This window comes from Lycorma delicatula, chromosome 8 (genome assembly GCF_047948215.1).
Source record: "Lycorma delicatula isolate Av1 chromosome 8, ASM4794821v1, whole genome shotgun sequence".
NCBI classification, from domain to species: domain Eukaryota; kingdom Metazoa; phylum Arthropoda; class Insecta; order Hemiptera; family Fulgoridae; genus Lycorma; species Lycorma delicatula.
This window is the reverse complement of record NC_134462.1, coordinates 123,351,428-123,371,087: the sequence shown is the minus strand read 5'-3', so window position 1 is coordinate 123,371,087 and position 19,660 is coordinate 123,351,428. Positions and strand designations below refer to the sequence as shown.

The 19,660-nt window shown below is 31.2% G+C and overlaps 1 protein-coding gene across 2 annotated transcripts in view; it reads right to left on the bottom strand.

Annotated features, from left to right (window-relative positions):
* Nup205 (nuclear pore complex protein Nup205) overlaps positions 1–19,660 on the bottom strand; it is a 121,827-nt gene that overhangs the window by 25,695 nt on the left and 76,472 nt on the right. For both annotated transcript variants that reach the window (XM_075373852.1, XM_075373853.1), the window contains exons 23-29: positions 18,839–19,021; positions 14,429–14,645; positions 8,587–8,858; positions 7,682–7,873; positions 5,070–5,197; positions 1,481–1,619; positions 926–1,058 (exon numbers count right to left, since the gene is read on the bottom strand). In XM_075373852.1, coding sequence (XP_075229967.1) covers positions 926–1,058; positions 1,481–1,619; positions 5,070–5,197; positions 7,682–7,873; positions 8,587–8,858; positions 14,429–14,645; positions 18,839–19,021 — 1,264 coding nt within the window. The remainder of the gene's footprint in view (positions 1–925; positions 1,059–1,480; positions 1,620–5,069; positions 5,198–7,681; positions 7,874–8,586; positions 8,859–14,428; positions 14,646–18,838; positions 19,022–19,660) is intronic.

Genomic DNA, 19,660 nt, shown 5'->3' with positions numbered 1-19,660 from the left:
CTAGAGCATTGTCTTGATGGAAAAGCACTTTTTTTTGCCAAATGCAGTCATTTTTCCTTAATTTCATCACTGAGATGCTGCAATAAGGTCGCATAACATTCGTCATTTATTATTTAACCCTTTTTAAGATAATCAATTAAAACTATTTCATGTGAATTCCAAAAAACAGTTGCCATAACTTTTTTATGCAAAAGGTTGCCATTTTTTTTTTTGAGCAGGTTGACCTTTTTAAACCCACCATTTTGTCTTAGGAGCAGTGATGAACTCATCAACCGTCACAAATTGACAAAAAAATTCCTCCGGATTGTGCCAAAATGCTTTTCTGGAACAGTTTTAGTTCAGGCGAGAGCAAACAACATGGCATGCATCTAGCGCACAGCTTGTTCATGCCTAAATTTTCATGCAAAAAATTGCAGACGCGTTCTATTGAAATGCCTACAGACTCTGCTAACTTGTTCATTATCACTCACTGATCTGCCAAAACAATTTTATGCAATTTTTCTATCATTTATGGCATAGCCACTTCAGAAGAGCATCCACTGCGTGGTTAATCGCTAGTGCATGTTCGACCCATATTAAACTCTGCGACCCAGTATTTAGCTGTTGTATTTGATGGAGAAGAGTTTTCCAATGTCATATCAATCTTTTCTTTAATTTCCTTTGCACTTAAGCCTTTCAGAAAACAGTATTTAATCACTGCACACTTTCTAGATTTTCCAGTTTCCAAAAAAACATCTTAAATCTCCACTTTGATGGACTCTAATACTAAGTGATGCAGTGACAAACTCTTATAATAAACTAATGAAGAATGGAATCGTGCAATGCTGTTGAGAAATTAAGCGTACTAACGCCATCTCTGAGTCCCAGAATTTTTCACCTTACCCAGTAAGAAAAAATAACAATTTTTAGTATATAAATAACTTACTTTGATTTGTAGCTCTTGCAATGACACCAGTCAATTGTGCTAACTCATTAAGGTAGCACAGAGGTAAGAATGGACTTCCTGACCGTAGCACCATTGAAAAAGTATCACCATGACTTAATAGAAAGTGTATAACCTGTAATGTAATCACAACAAAACATAAAAATCATAACAACAAAAATAATAAATATTTATTATAATAAGCAGTCTTCTATTACTTAAAATAATTAATTTAATCCCCATTAAAAATCAAAAGAATAAACTGAGAATTTTTTTGTATCCCTTCCATTATCTAATAAACTGACCTTAAGTACATTAATATAATCTAGTTCTGCAGTTATCAGTAACTAACAGAGTTTTTTTTTGTAATATATTCTAAAACTCATTTTATTTTCAGGACTCTACTAAAACATCACATTTCAAGTCTTTATTCTTCACTTTTCTTGCCTTTATACTGTCTGAACTTCACAATACAACACACACTTAAAATTCCATATTTTACTCTGAATTGTTTTGTTTCATTCTTATGAACAGCGATTAATAGTGATAAAAGATTACCTGAACAACAGCCGACTCATTTTCAACGCCTAATGAAGATAAAACAGTTTCACATAAAGATAATGCAGGAGATAAAATCTGAAGATATCTTGAGCTAACTGAAGGGATGAAGTCCAGTTCAGACAAATGTGTTATCCTTCTGAAATAATATTTGAAGATAAATTAATACATATAAACACAGTTCTCAATAGCTATATATTATTACAAAGTCATTTTTAAAAATTAAGCATGCTTATGTAGGAAATAGTAGTCAAAGGTTTCAAGAATGCTCCAATATTTGGATTTTCTGTTAATTCTAAAAGTTTTTCCAATATATAATAAATAAATTCACAATATGAAAGATCACGCGAAGCAGAATTTCAGTCACTCTCTCCATTATACACTTTGTGTACTAAGTCACATTTTCATTTTCTTTTTTCAACATTATCAAAGAAATTACAATTACAGTATCAATTGTTTCAATGAAACAATAATTCATAAAAATCTAAATTGCAACTGAAAACTAATGGATAGTTAACCTTGACATGACTGAAATGTGCAATATAATTTGTGCTATGACAAGAAAATTTGCTTCTAATAATAATTGCAACAGTAATACGTATGTAATAATTTCATCACTAGCTAGTGAATAATGAGGAGGCTAGGATGATGAAATAGAGTTAAGACTTGAAAGATTTTAAATAAATTTCTGTTTTCATTAAACTTCACCGCTTCTTTTCAACCATCCTCCCAATTTATAAATTTTGACATTTTTTAATCTATAATAAAAATCTGTAATTTGTTAAATAATTTTTGCTGCTGTTAAAAAATCATTTCAATACAATAACTGGATATACATTTAAAAGTTTCACAATCACTAAAATAATTATCAAAATGACCTAAAATTTTGTACAATATAAAGCAAAGATAAAATTATATACATTGCTATATTGTAAGCAACATATTTTAATGCTCAAAAATCAAAAGTACAAAAAAATAACATAAACTATATTTTCCTATTTTTCTTTAAATGTGAACATGTTTCTTTCAGGTTAAACCAGTGAAATATAGGAGGCTTTAATTAGGTGCATTTACATTCTGTACAAAAAATTAAAATAAAATATAAAATAAAAATATCAATATAGTAAAATAAAAATAAATAATTTTTTTTTTAATTTTAAAATATAAAACAAAATTTTGAATAAAATAACAAACAATTAAAACAATATGTTTTTATATAATAGATATAGAATTTTTCTTCGGTCATATTGCATGAGGATACAAATTCAAGACTTCTGAAACAGCTAGTGCAGTACAATCTCTACTTAAAAAAATCCCAAGAAAGGATGCAGATGGATCAGAGAAATAAGAGAGGATTTGAAAGAAATTACCCTTACACCAGAAGACACCACAGATAAGTTAAAATTAAACAAGAAAATCTAGAACAATAACACGCTTCACACTCTCAAGAAAAAAATTCACAACACTACACATCTTCAACACTAGAAAGAGCACTAAGATCAGAATGTATGAAAAAGTACTGGGAGGACCACAAGGTCCAAACAGTCCTGTCAAAGAGACTTGGATAATGGACTGACTAAAGTGATCCTATGCGGTTATAAAAGATAATAATAATAATAATAGAATTTAATACTAACTGAAGATGTGGGATACTGTGAAAACTAGTCATTGGATATGAATATGGTATGTATAAGTTTTCTGTATTTTAGTGGTTTATATTTCAAATCAAAGAACATAACATTAACACAATGGTCAAAATATGAGGGTAAATCAAATATGAATGGGATTTTATTTTTAAAAATAATTTATTTATAGAAAAATAAAAAGGCAAATATAATTTATTCTTCTACACGGTTTCCTGCTTTAAAAATACATTTTTCTCAGCGAGAAGGGATGTTTTTTATCGCAGCATTGTAGAATGAAACTGGTTGCGTCAGTAGCCAATTGCACACGAATCCCTCCATACCCTCGTCTCCTTCAAATTGTTGCCCTCCTAGAGCTTCTTTAAATGGCCCAAACAAATGAAAATTGCAGGGCGATAGGTCTGGGCTGCAGGGAGGATGATAAAGTTGAGTCCAGTGCATTTCTTCTAGTTTTGAGACCGTTAGAGCTGCAGTAGGGCAGCCTGGCGTTGTCGTGAAGGATGGCCTCTCGAATCGGTTGGTCTAGTCTTTTGCGGCAATATGCAGCCCTCACCTAGTTCAACAGCTCGTAGTAGTAAGCAGCATTGATTGAGCGTCACTCATGCAACAAATCAAAGAGTAAAATGCCTCGCTGGTCGAAAAAACGGTTGAAAGTACCTTGCTAGCTGACAGTCGAGTCTTGATTTTTACTGGGGCTGGCCCACCTTTCCTCTGCCACTTCACGCTGGCTTATTTTGACTGGAGAATGTAGTGGTGAACCTATGTTTTGTCGCAGGTGGCGATTCGACTCAAAAATTCATCACCTTCTTTCACAAAGCTTGCCGTAAGCCTCTGATACCTCTGAACATCTCAACTTCTGATCTGCAGTCAAAAGGCAATGGACCCATCCTGGCATACATTTTACAGAACTTTAGGTCATTTGTGATGATTGCTTGACAACTCCTATAACTTATTCCGACCTGTTCTGCAATTTTGGATACTCTCACCCACCGATCATCTTCAAGAATGTCTTGAACTGCGCGAATATTTTCATCTGTAATGCTGGTCTGAGGACAGTGATCATGTTCCTGATTTTCCACTTGTTCTCGTACTTCCTTGAACTCTTTATGCCAGGCAAACACATGAGTCCTTGACAATGTTTGGTCCCCGAACTATGCAGTCAATCTTCAGAAAATTTCCGTCACTTGAATCCTTCACAAGCAAAAAATTTTATAATTATGCATTGCGCAGTGGAGGAGTGCACCTGTTGCAATGACATCATGAGCGTTACTGATGAATTGGTTGGGAATGGCTGGCTCTCCCCAATCCTAATGACCCCAACCAAGCATACTAGAAGCGCAGGCATAGTCCTATCAACCATAGACGCTCAGGAACAAAAATTCCGTTTATATTTGATTTACCCTCGTATTAATGAATTATATGCATTTTCAAAAAAAAAAAATATATATATATATATACACACACAGGTGTACCATGAAGTTCTCCCAGGACTTTCATAATCTATTACACTGATGAGAATAACAGAAAAAGATCTGTAAACAACTATTTTGAAACCTTTGTTTATAAGTTATGGCTAGTGAAAGATTTTGCTCGGAATTCAGCTACCCTGGTGAAATGAGGTCGTACTGAAATTTTCAGAAGTTAATAGCAGGCAGAATTAGTGATTTGTGGATGTTCTTCAGGCAATAATAATCTCCCTAATAATTTGTCAAGTTAAAAAAATAACACATATAATAAATTTAAACCTTGTAAACTTTTGCTTTAGTTTTATTGCAGTATATCAGTTCAAGAGTTTTGATAAATTAAATTTTTTAATCATTTAATCCATAAACTAATTATTTTTATCTTAACTAAAAGTCAGTCAAAAATAGCAATATTTATTTTTTCAGTAAAACTTAAAGTCAAAAATAATACCTATTATTTTTTTATATGCTGATGTTACTTACTTGTTAACGTTTGCAGTAATGTCAGGATGAGTATCAAATACTTGCATAGCTGATAAACAAGATAATGCATTCTGTTCCAAGAGCAATTCTGAACCAATAGCAGTTGAAGCTACTCTACAAAGAAGAGCCTGAAATAACACAAGATAATTTTTTTCTGAGTTTTGTTAATAGTTTTCTGTTATAACAGAAAAATTATTCAAAAAGCACTAACATAATCTTATGTGATAGATAATTTAAGACCAAAATATGAGTTAACTTACACTATGGTTTTATTTGTTTGGTGAAGGATTAAATTATATTCATGACAGTAGTAAACAAAGTACTTGCAAATAATTGAAAAAACAAGCAAAAACCATAACCTTACTGTTTCAGAATTATATTTTGATTTTCAAATTGTTTACAGTTAACAGTCTATAGTATTTTCATAAAAGAATACTTAAGAGAAAATTTACACCTAAATAGGTATAAAAAATATTAATGCAAAAAAATGCACTCAAATTTTTCAGTTCAAAATGCTTTATCAAAATAAAGGAACTAACCACACCACCACTAGAATTGAGATCAGTATATCAATCAAACATTGAGATCTAGCACAGTCAATACAATCGTGGCACTCAAAAATCTTAAGACCGAAACAATATATAAATAAGAAAGTTCTGTTAGAACTAATAGTTACGCTTTTTGGTGACTCAAAAGGAATTTTGTTACTCAAATTTCTTAACTATGGAATTACTGTGAACACATATTGTCAAACTTGAAAAACATAAGTTAACTATCTAAAACAAAAGATTTTGTATGCTGTACAAGAGAATTGTGTTTTTCAATGACACCGCAAATCAAACTGTTCAAAAGTACCACTGAGATTCCTGGGAAATTGCATAACAGTTCAATCTTAGTTTCTTACAGCCTCAACCTTACACCAAGTGACAATCATATTTGTCTGTATCTTCAGCAATAACTTGAACTGCACTGAACAACATCAGAAATGAACATAAGAGTAAACAGTATAAATGGACAGCTGAAATCATTCACAGGAAAAATTTGAAGTGCTGAATAAGAAGCTAATTAATTAAACAATATACTGTGTACACAGAGGTGACTGTAAAATAATATCTACTTAAAAAAAAAAATTAAATACAATATCCACTCTATATTCATAGAACATCAGCCATCTATAGTTTTAAAACTATTTTCTTATAGCTTTTTTACTGATGCATTACTGGTTTTTCATTCAGTTATTACTTTTTTTATATAATCTACATTCCAACTAATGAAGACGAGGTTTCAACCTAAATTACGGGTTATACTGTTTCTTTATGCAATGCCATGAACCTTTTTTAGTTTGTTTTCTAGTGTACTGGTTTTTTTTTTTCTAGTTACTTATATATTTCTATACTGCGTTTAACATTTTAAATCTATTTCTTTATATTATTTGAATTAATTATACTTGTAATTATTTTTTTATCAATCAATTTTATTATAAACAATATTAAATAAACCACCTAGTAGATAAACAAAAGAGATTTCACCAGTTGATGAAAATATGTTCAAATTACATTCCTTCTTGATTTTTAATTATAAAAGCAGAAGACCACCGGTGATTGCGTACCCATCCCAACTCACTTTTCCCAGGATGAGAGCAACACTTTACTCAAAAATTGTTTGGATTGACCATCTTTAATACACGGTTGTATCTCAAAGTTTTCCTGGGACTTTCATAACCTATTCTACTCGTGAAAATAATAGAAAAAGTTTGCATTAACATATGTTCTAAAGTGTTTCATTTGCAAGTTACAGCTAGTGAAAGATTTTGCTTGGATTTCAGCTACCCTAATGAAATGAGGTCATATTGAAATTTTTATGACATTAAGGAGCAAAATTAGTGATTTTTTATGGTTTTTGATCTGAAAAATCGAATAAAATAAGTTCCATAACCATATCTGCCATAGTTTTTTGAGAAATCTGGGATGAAAACCAATAAATTGGAATAAAAACCCTGTTTTTTATGTTTCTCGTAAACTAACTTTGTTAAATGGGTTATAAACAGATAAAACTTTTAGAGAATTTAATTCTGAAAAAAATGATGTAAGATAAGTTGAATAAAACAATGAAAAGTTAAAAAATTAAAATTTTATTTAAAAACAGTATACCAGACCAAAGTGCATTAAAGGCACCAGTTTATAATAAATGTTCAAAAATGAGCCGACCATTTTCGATACATTTCTTCGCACACTACTGTACTGCTTTTGTTGCTCTTTTCGGTTCTTCAAATCTGTCCTTAAGTTGCTCAACCATATCCATAATGTAGACAATCAATTTATCATGAGAATTTGTTTTGTATAAAATATTTTTCATCCATCCCCTGACACAAAAATCTTGGTGACCGGAATGTGGATCTCCATGAACAATCCAGTTCTCAGGGAAATGAAGATTTAAGAGAGTGAAATGGCAAAAGAAAAGTGGACCATCATACTGGAAGCATACTTTATTCACCAAGCTTGTGGTTAAATTTTTAACTCATAAACTGAAAAATCAATAAATAAAAAAATACATTTTAATAAATAAGAAAAAAATTCACAAAATAATTCAAAATAAAAGTAAATTTCTCTTACCATTTTAGATTCATAAACATAAAGTGGTCGAAGTGTTTTAAGTACCGGAGATAACAGTTCACGCAATTGTTGGTCTGATTCTAATAGACTATCAATAAGGAATTTTAGATAACCCCGTGCAGACAGGAATGTAATCCATGTACCATGAGGATCTAATTCAATCATCATATCAAGACATGATAATGCCAACATCTGTAATTTAGAAAACATTTATTAACTATTAAATAAAAGTAAAATCAACCCGGTTTATTTGAATCAAATAAGCTGGAGAATACGGTTCATTAATACCATAAAATAGCAAGTTCATTAATATAACTTCATTAATACAAGAAATTCTTATATATTTTCCTGTAGTTGAAATAGATTATTTTACAAAGTATACTGACAAATTTGCTAACAACTTATGTATTGTAATAGGGAGCTGTTTTTTTAAAAACACTGTGAAATACTGTCTAGGAAAATCTCAACACAGCTCCTTTGTTGGCTGATAATATTGAATCTGAAGTTTAAATATAGAAAACAGTAAATAATGAAAAAGATAAATATTGACAAATCAGTACTTTCAGTACTAGCTCAGACTTCTAAAGAATTCCACAATGCATTACACCTGAAAAATTGCATTTACATAGAATTAAGAACGTAGTGAAAAAAAAGGTTATTGGAACGGGAGCTGGTTAATGGAATCAGGACTTAGGCTCTAAACTTGAATTTTAACAAACAGACTTTACCAAGAAAAAATTAACAATTTGAAGTTGTTTTTACTGTATTGTCGAATACTATTACTACAATACTGATAATGCACTGTAATAATAATGAATTGACATCTCAACAAACAAATTTTTTATTTTTTATAATTAATTACATATACCATTAATATTCAAATATTATAATTAGGTTTTCATTACCTTACAAACATCGTGGCCTCCAGAACAATCATGACAAATAACAGTAACTAATCTTTCTCCAAATCCAGCAAGAACTTCCAGTGAAGAATTTCGTGAACCTAAAAGTAGATTACCCTCTTCATCTGTAACATCTTTTTGATCATACAAAAGTGAATACATACTCTGATCAGTTTCTGGTGTCTGAGCAATTAACGGATTTTGCTGTCTTGTAAGATGAAGAAAATTTAAAAGCGATGCATAGAGATTTGCTCTGATCTTTTGAGATGAGACACCTTAAACAAAAAAGAAAGAAAAATTAACACTTGAATAAAGATCTTGGACAAAACTGTACTACATCTCCAAACTGAAATCTCTGAGGGAGTAATGGCTACAAAAATTATAATATTTACTAAGGATAAGATTTCAAAGACTAAAGCCATGTTTATCATACCTTAAAAAAGGTACTTGAACACAAATATTCAATTGACTAACCAAAGCAAGTTCTGTTTTAATTCCATTTTTTTGGCCCTTCATCTATTTGTTTGTGATACAATTATGACCTAATGTGTAAACCAATTCTTCTATTTTGTAGTAAAGTTCTTTACTACAATTTTTTTTTTTCAGAAGATTATTATGCATAATGATCCTTCATAAAATTTCATTATTCAAAATGGTGGCTGCTATGATGAGGTTTTTTTTTTAGATGGGATGAAGTAGTGCTGTGGAAGGTAAATTTGTATCACTAAATCACCTCTTCTGATATTACAACAACCGGTCTGTCTATCAATGGCTTTCTTTTCCTGTTTAGCCTCCGGTAATTACCGTTCAGATAATACTTCAGAGGATGAATAAGGATGACATGTATGAGTGTAAATTAAGTGTAGTCTTGTAGTCTCAGGTCAACCATTCCTAATAATGGGGTGGCTGAGTTAATTGAAACCCAACCACCAAAGAATACCGGTATCCACAATCTAGTATTCAAATGTCTATCAGTGGCTACATATGGAATACTCCACTCTTTCATGACTTATTGCATCTTTAATCCTGAAAGAGTTGAAAAATAAAAACTATCAATATAAACAAAATTATGGAATTGGATATTGTTTCTCAATGCATAAAAGATCATTTGTCAAAAAATAATAACAATTTATATTTTTAATGACAATAAATGTGTGTAAAAGAAAATTAGAACAAGGGGTATTAACACTGCAAAACTATTATTTATTATCTATAAACTCAAATATTCTGAAATTTTAGATTAGACCACCTGGAACAATACCACATTAGGTATTGCTTCAGAGGATGAGATGTATGATTTGTAGTGTGCATGAAAATGCCATGCCTGACTGGGATTTGAACTCTGGACCTCCAGATGAAAGGGCAAGACACTGCCACTCACGCTACACAGGCTGGCAATAAATAGGCTTGCCAGTATAAAACATTACTAATGCTATTTCTAGAGTTACACTTAATGTGTATTTCTAGATCACACTCCTACTAATGTATAATATTATACCTTTTTCAGTATGTAATTAAATACTTAATCTGAGTTCAATAAATAAATCTACCTATTTTTCCAAGAAACCTTATTTAAAAAAAAAGGCAGGTGAAAATGTAACCCCTCAGTGGAGATGAATCAGTTATTTCCACTCTATCTGAAATCAGTATTTACAATACTGCTAACATTATTTTCACCACTGAGTAAACCTTACATAATCAATTATAACTGACAATTTCATTTTGTATTTTATTTTAATTTTCACTTAAATTCAGTTTAATTAAAAATAAATAATTTAAGATTTTCAATTTAATTAAATTTTATTAAAACTCAATTTATAAATCTCAGTATAAAATGAATGAGTCCAGAACTACTATCCACAGAACTACTGATATATTTAATTATGTATTAAATACTGTTGTAAATATAAATATTTACAAAAATATATTTAATATTACATGAAATAAAAACCACCAAAACACAGTAATTAGATAAGTAACTAGTTTACGCAGTATCCTGCATCTTCAGTTAGTATTAAATTCCACAAATCTCTTTTTTAATCTTTTATGACCACATAGGATCACTTTAGTCAGTCCATTACCCAAGTCTCTTCGAAGAGACTGTTCGGGCCTTGTGGTCCTCCCAGTACTATTTCATAAGTTCCGATCTCCATGTCCTTTCTCATGTTGAAAATCTTCTTGTGAGTGTGAAGAGAGTGTTTTTGGCCTTGATTTTTTGTTTAATTTTATCTTATCTGAGGTGCCTTCTGGTATAAGGCCAATTTCCTTCAGATCCTCTCTTATTTCTCTGATCCATCTGCATCCTGTCTTGGTGTTTTTTGAGTTGAGATTGTACATACTGTACCAGCTGTTTCAGAAGTCTCGAATCTTGCATCCTCTTGATGTGTCTTAAGAATCCTAGTCTCCCCTTACACATGGTATCTGTGATGGGGTTCTAATTCTTTGTACACAACTTTGTTGGGCATGATCCACTGCTCATCTTTCTAGTATTTTTGTTCTTCAAATTCTTCTTTTGATTTTCTGGAATCTGTTGGTCTTTGATTGTTCATTCAGGTGAAACTGTGTTTCTGCTGCAAATGTGGCTTCTGGTTTTATAACTGTGTTGTAGTGTCTTATATTTGCATTTATGGATAGACATTTATTACTATAAATATACCACTTAATTTTTGTATTTTAGTTAGTTTGTTTATTTTTATTTGGATTGAGGGTTTTTCATTTAGGTTGTTTATTATTTCTCGAGGTGTTTACCATGCTTGATGACTCTTCTCCACTATTTCATCGCATTTGCTGTTCCACCATTGATGGTTTTTATGCGCTTTTATTCACACAAATTCTTCTGCAATTTGTTTAAGGTTGTTTATCCATGACTGTTATTTTTTCATTGCTTTTTACTAATTTTCATTCCTAATTAAATGGGTAGGGTCTATTTTTCTTTTGGTTTTGTTGCTTCCTTTGGGGAGTGAATTTCATTTTGACTACATACTGATCTGAGTCTGTGTTTACTCCTTGGAGGACTTTTACATTGTAGATGTCTTTCTGGTGGTGTTTGTTCATGAAGACGTGATCTAGTTGCTATTCTCCTTTAGTGTAGTCAGGGTGTTTCCAAGTTTTGAATTTTTAAAGTTTCCTCTTGAAATATGTGGATTTTGAGATTAAGTTGTTTCTGCAGAGATCTACGTAGTCTTTGTATATTTTCATCTGTTCTCTTTCGAGCGGGCCATTTTCCGATGATGATGTGGTATATTGTTTCTCTGCCTAGTTCAGCATTGAAGTCTACGATTAGTTGTTTAATGTGATTTTTGGGTATGTTATTTGTGGTCTGGTCTTGTGGATCCCAGAATCTTTCTATTTCTTTATGGTCTTTTGGAGATTTGTTTTTATTATTGGTAACGGTGTATGTATTTATTACGGTGTAGATTTTACTAGCTGATGTGTGCAGTGATAGGGCATTTCAATGCTTCCGATTGCATGTTGTCTTCTAAGTGGCAGCCAATCGTATTCAAGTGCTGCCTTCTCTGAACTCTGGTGCTGCTTGGTTCAGCCAGAAGTGTATTTCTTAAAAGACCTTTCACTGACTGTCCAGCTGTCACCTGTGGTGGGACTAGGTCCTGAATTACAACTCTAGATGTGATCTAGTGAGGTGATAGTGGGGATGTATGATTTGATGATACATGAAATTTCAAACCTCTTGGAGGCTTGATCTGACTTTTGTTAAAGTTGTTTTTTTGGTGAAAAGTTAAAAACATTAAGGCAAATTATATATATATATATATTACATTACAACTTATTCTTTTAATAGTTTCTCATTTTATTTGAAATTATGTTTTATATTTTGAAATTTTGAATAATATTATGAGCGTACACGCAAATTTTGCTGTCTAGTACTGCACAATAAAAAATAAAAAAATAAAAAAATTTAAAAACACAACAATAATAAAAACAATACAGAGAAATTAACAAGGAGTAGACAAAATTAAATGCATTGAATACAACAAGATTTATATACGTAAAACCAATATATCATTTAAGAAAAGAAGTATATCAAATGTAGCTGACCATCTGTTAGAATACAAACATAGTATTACAGATTGTAAAAACAATTTAGAAATTTGTGACAAGCAATAAAAAAATTAATATACTCGAGAAATATTACATTAATAAATATAACCAAAATTATTAAATAATGAACCATCAGATCACATTCAAGAATGATGATTTAATTAACAACATAATAAAAATGCAACCTAACAGTTGGCAATAATGGCAAAAGTACAAAAGAAAATACTATATTTTAAAAATTAAATTATTTAACTACTGAACAACAGAATTACGTGTACATTTAAAATTTCACAATAGAAAATACTATAATTTTGGGGAAAGATTGACAAATTATTAAAAGTATATGTTTTAATTTAACAAGTATAAAATTTAATATCAACTGAAGATGAGGGATACCACAAAAAGTGGTTATTGGAAATTAATATGCAAATTTAAATTATTTAGGTAAGTTCGACTTATTTAATTACTGTGTTTTGGTGGTTTATATTACATACAATGTTTTTTTCTAGATAATTGATTCACCACATAAATTCAATTTTAAAAATTCATGGAGCAATTATCATTATTCTCTGTAAAAATATGTATTGAAATTTGTACCTTGGAAAACGTTTCTGGTTTTTCAAATACAATATAATCAGATCTTTACAAAAAAACCACTATATTTTAATCAATTCTTTTGAAAAATATTGTGAAAAGTGGCTGTGTAATTAACATATGTCTACTAATTATTAATAATATACACAGTGACTGAGAAGTTCCCAAATTAAATTTCTGTAGTCGATATAAGTACCACCATCTCTCGGACAACCAAGGAACTATGTAGAACAATGTCTGATGAGTGTGTGTTCAAAATTCCACCACGTTTCATCACTCCAGTCTCAAGTTATATTTGGCCACGTACATTGTTTTCATGTGATCTTGTGAAAGCTCACGACATGAAATAAAGAAGCGCGATTAAAATCATGTGTTTGACTTTAAAAATCTTTTGTTGAAACTTATTCTATGATACAGCAAGCATTTGGTGATGAAGCTGTATCTTGTACTACAACATACACGTGGTGGTACAAGCGGTTTAAAGGCGGTAGAGAGTCATTGGGGCTTCAACAGCTGTTCATGATGAAAATGTTGCAAAAGTGCGCGTGCAACTGTTCAAACTGTAAAATCTAAATTCTATTTGGAAGTAATGAAATGCCTGATGCATTAAATCCGGCCCCAGTACCAGGATCCTGGCAGTTGGACTCGCTTGCACAACAATGCCCCAGCACACGTGGCAACAGTTTTAACACGTTATTACGCCACAATTCAAATTACCATCTTATCCCATCTGCCCTAGTCACACGACATGGCTCCAGCAAACTATTTACCGTTTCCAAAACTCAAGATGAAGATGAAAGACCGCTTTTTTGATGACATCCCAGCCATCCAAAGGGCTTGCACCGAACAGTTGAAGGCGATCTCACAAAGTGATTTCTCCAGAGCATTTGACAGGCTCTACCAGCGTTGCAATGAGTGTATAACTTGAGAAGGTTTCTATGTATAGGGCTGATGTGAATTAATTTGTTTCACCTTCAAATCTGTATTTTTATTTAATTTAGTTTGGGAACTTTTCAGATATACTGTGTATAAACAATTAAACATAATTATATGCACAAGCTACTTAATTTAATTATTCATCACTCTCAGTAAGGAGATAAATATATGGAGGAAAATATAAATATAGCTGTACATAGAGTTAATATCAAAATAAATTTTAATGATTTAAAATAATAAAATTTAAAGAACCAACCTGAACTAAGTATCCATTTAATAATTGAAGACATTATATTTTTTAATACATTCTCACGAGAATGTACCAATGCATTCAATCTGTTGATACTTTCAATTCCACCAGAAGCAACCTTGCTTTGTTCTAATGTAAAACAATTCCGAAGATCAACAAACAGTAATAATATTGCTCCAGAAGATAAATTAGCCATCTCTGACAGAATATTGTTTGCTAATACCTAAATAAATAAATTTAAATATTTTATAATTAAACAATTACTTTTCATATAAGTTTAGGTAACTACAAATACAAGAAAAATAATTTTTATTAAAAAATACTTCACTTAATACCTGAAATGCATTTAAAAAGTGTTATGAAAGGCGTTTAATGTGGATAGCGAGTATAAATTTTCAATTATAACAATTTGAGGACATTTTCAAACTTAGGAACTTGACCAGTATAACACATAAATAAAATGTGTGAATGTGTATGTATTAATGTACCATAAAATACAGGGTGTTCAACTTAAAAGGGGCCCCATCACTCTAGTAGTTTACACTGAATGCATATTTTTGTTAAAATGCATATATTGGTTGGATGGGTAAAATACAAGGGTTATTTTTTTCAAGGTCCAATCGGTCGCAAAATAAAAACCCGCGCAAAAATCAGATGAACCTTTGCGCATATGTGTTGCGCAGTGTCTCTAGTATGGCCTTCAATCACACTGCGTCACTTCGTTTAGTTCTGAACACACAGCTAGCACATAAACATGTCTACAACAATAGCATCTCCCGCCAATTGTGAAGTGTGTGCGGTAATTCGATTTCTTCAGGCTGAGGGGTGTAATGCAGCTGAAATTCATAGACGAATAAATAATGTGTATGGTGAAACTTCAATGAGTGACAGCAAAGTGCGACAATGGTGCAGGAACTTTAAAGCAGGACGTACAGATAAATGTTCATGATGCAGGAGGTCAGGCCGCACACTGCAGCTGTAACAAAGAAGCTCCTGCAGCATTTTCGTTGGGAAGTGTTCGATCACCCACCATACAGCCCGGACTTGGCTCCATTCCATTTTCACCTCTTTGCTCACATGAAACGCTGGCTAGGAGAACAACATTTTGGCACAGACATCGAGCTGCAGACCAGCGTAGAAACATGACTGAAAACACAGGCAGCTCCATTCTATGACAAGGGTATTGGAAAGTTGGTACCACGCTACGTACAAATGTAAAAATGGTACAAATGTCTAAATCAGAGTGGCGACTAAGTAGAGAAATAGCGTAACTATGTAAGTACTTGTTACAAAAAAAAAAATTTTTATTTTCACTGTGGTTTTAATTTCATGACCGATCGGACCTTGAAAAAAAAAATAACTCTCGTAATATGGAAGATTTATATAAATTAAAGTTTCCACTTACCAAAAAGTTTCAATATATATATGTTAGTACTTTTGGAGTCACTACTCCATCATCATCAGGAATTTCATAGAAGATGTAATTCAAAATTCTTATGTGTAACTTCTCTATACACAATTATATTTTTAATTAAAATTGTTTTATTTTAATAGTCTAAAAAAAATTTATATGTCAGTAAAAATGTAACGTCATGTCCATAAAATGCTTACGACTATTATGAAATATAAATTAAATAGTACCAACCCCCCCTTCATTCATTAATTTACTATTATTCAAATATATATGAAATTTTTCTAATATGCTGGCTTTATAATAATTATTAGCGTATTCTAATATTTTATTATATTCGTTAAGAGTAATAATTATGGCCAATTTCTAAAATGTGCTTAGAGAAATTAGACTTTTCATTATCATTTTTAATTATACAATTAATGTGTTCTTTAATTCTTATGGTGAATGAACGATTTGTCATTCCAACATATATTAAGTCACAGTTTTCGCAATTAAGGCTATACACTCCTTGTTTTTCTAATCTAAACTCTCCTTTACAACACTGTTTTTAGCGCTTTTGATGACTTTATTACTTGTCAACTCCTGAGTAACAAAATACATTTTATATGGTTTTAAAGTACATAAAAAGTACTTAACAGCTTTAAAATTTCAGATTTTTTCCACCTGACACACATATTGTTTTTGGGCTCCAAAAATGAGACATTTTCTTATGATTTGGCGGCCATTTTCTTTAATGAAGGACAGTCAGTAACAGTCCAATTTTTTTTATAAGTACTACTAGTACCTAAGAAATAAAAGGTAAAAAAAGGCCTGTTACTCTAAGCTCTTCATTATATATGTTGGACCCAAAATTAAAAAAAATAACAATTTTTAAACATAACTTCAGTAAACATTACAAGATTTGGTTATGTAACAAAATGAATTCTGTTACAATTTTGTATACTAAGATGAAGTTCCATCTTTACTCTTTCCAAAAAGCCTTTTTTGATCTCTGTATGATATAAAATAAGAATGCTACAGCTCATGGAAAAAGTGATGAAAATGGCTGTTTTTACCTGTTGGCAAGTTAAAAAATAGTCGATTACTCAAGGGAATAATTTTTTTAAATATAAAAAAATATTTTTTGTCTACTACAAGGTGGGTAGTTATCATACACCAAATATCATCAAAATCAAACAAAAATATTATGCACTGATCATTTGAATTATAATGGAATACCCCTGATGATGGAGTAGACTCCAAAAGTACTAGGACATATGTACTGAAAATTGTTGAAACAAGTGGAAACTTTGATTTATATAAATTGTATTAATACCAACGGTGCCAAATACTTAGGAAATTAAATGTGGAAGATGTTTGTACCACTGGAGCCAGGGTGGAGAAGATTGTTTACTGCTTACAGATTTGAATATTGCCAGTTGTGTTGGAGCAAGGTTGGATAATCGTGTTGATGTTTGTTGAAATGCAGTTAACTGCTGAAGAATGTGAATTATTCCTGATGGAAACTTAATTAGAAGCGAAATCTCATGTTGAGTTTGTGAAAATTCAGGGAGAAATCTGAAAAGGTAGCACCAATGAAAAGTGTTACTCGGAAGTTAGTTAAAAAATTTAGTGAAACAGGTCTGGTGTTAAATAGAAATGTGCCCGACACATAAGTTTCAACAACTTATGTTGTACAGGACATTAAAGCGGCAGTACAAGATCTTCTCATAAATTTTTGCAAAAAGTACGCCGGGAAAAGAACATTTCACTAGGTTCAGCCCAAATTGCAGTGAGGAGATTGCTAAGATGTTATCTATATTGAATGCAGGTTTTCCCTGAGCTAACTAATGCTGATTATGCAATGGTTTAAGAACTTCATGAGAGGCAACATTAGCACTTTAGATCAAATGTTTTTCACAGATGAAGCATGGTTTTTCCTTGTAGGCTTGTTAATAATCAGAACTACTGGATCTGGGGTACTGAAAACCCACACATTTTTTTGAATCTCCCATATACCCACAAAAAATAGGTGCTGTTTCAAAGCAACAAATAACAGGACCCTTTTTTTTAAATAACTGTGGATGCTGCCATCTACCAAGAAATTATCCAACACAGACTTACCTGCAAGAGGATGAGCATGACTGCTGGTTGCAAAAGGACAGCGCCACTTGACATAGATATCATACAGACAAGCCATACAGCTCATCTCTATGGGGATGCTACAGGATATTTTTCGGTGGAAGATTATTTTTAAAGGATTGTGGCCAAGCCCCTCTGATCTGACTGTTTCAGACTTCTTTCTGTGGGATTACTTAAAAGAAATTGGTTAAGAGCAATCCACACACCCTGAACCAACTAAAGACAAACATTACCAATGCCATCTAGGAAATATACAGGGTATAGCTAATAAGAGTTGCCAGGAACATGTCAAACAAGTTGAAAGTTCATAGACGTGGTTGGACACACCTTCAGTAAATTATTATACGTGTTTTCCAATCAACTATTATTTATAAACTAAACTAACTGATGGAAGCCTCTTTTAAGTTAAACACACTGTACATTCAATTCTAAAAAAAAATATTAATATGAGTTTATGCCATTTAAAATTATATTACAAAAAAAAACGTTTAAATCACCAATGAATGTTTCTTTATATAAATATATAAGTAAGTACCTATGGTATATTGCCATCCCAATCACAGTTTAACAATAAAACATGTTTTCTGGGAATAGACAAAGGGATTTTTATGGTTGAATTCTCTTCCAGAGACCAATTTACCAAAGGATGCTAGAAGCCATTGCAAATGAATGATCATTCATCGAGGATGATATTCAGACATTTTAGTGCTTAATATTTCATCAAAACAGAATTACATATAGAATTACATATATACATCAAAATTACATATAGTCTATCTTACTATATAATTTCAAGCATTTTTTGTCTAAATTATAAATAACATAATTATTGAATAAACAACTATAAAGATTAAAATATTATTTTTAAAATAAACTCATACTTTGTTAAGTAATTCATGAAGAATTTCCAGAAGAAGACAAAATCGTGTTTCAAACTGAAGAGAATCAGATAGTGCTACAGCAAACATTACTTCAGTCACTTGTCGCCAAGCATCCAAAAAGTGGGTCGTTGATGCTGCCATATTCCTTTGTAGATTCTGCTTTAATGCATACTTCAAAATAAGCTGAAAAATAAAATAAAACCTATTGTTTGTTCCTGAAAATAGCTTATACTGACTAGAGTAAAATAAAATTTGAAAAATTTTATTAAAATGTTAAAAACTGAAGTTTTTTTAACATTCAATAATATTAATTATGCAAAAACTGTTTATAGTATTGAGAAAATTATGTAGTTTACTAAGCTGTGATAAAAGAATTGAAACAAAGAAAGAAAACTTGACAATAAATTTTGAGATTATATCAATTTTAAATGATGTTATTGAAAGTTTCAAGGAAAACTAACAATAACATCATTGTTATTGCTTATCAGGATAATTTTACAACTAACAGGTTTAAATATATATATATATATTTAAATTCAATTAAATAAACAACTTGGTACAGAATATTGAGATAAGACAAGCCTTACCTTAATCTTTCATAAAAGATTATGCAGGATCCTGCAAAAGCTTATCTATTTACTGTGTTCTGGTAGTTTATATTTTGTATAATATTAAATTTTATTAACACAATGGTCAATATGTTACAGAATTATTTGAGTTTTCAAAAAAAAAAATATATATACATATATATATGTACACTGTGTGTGTGTGTGTGTGTGTATGTGTGTGTGTATGTGCGAGCGAGTGCACGCATGCACTCAC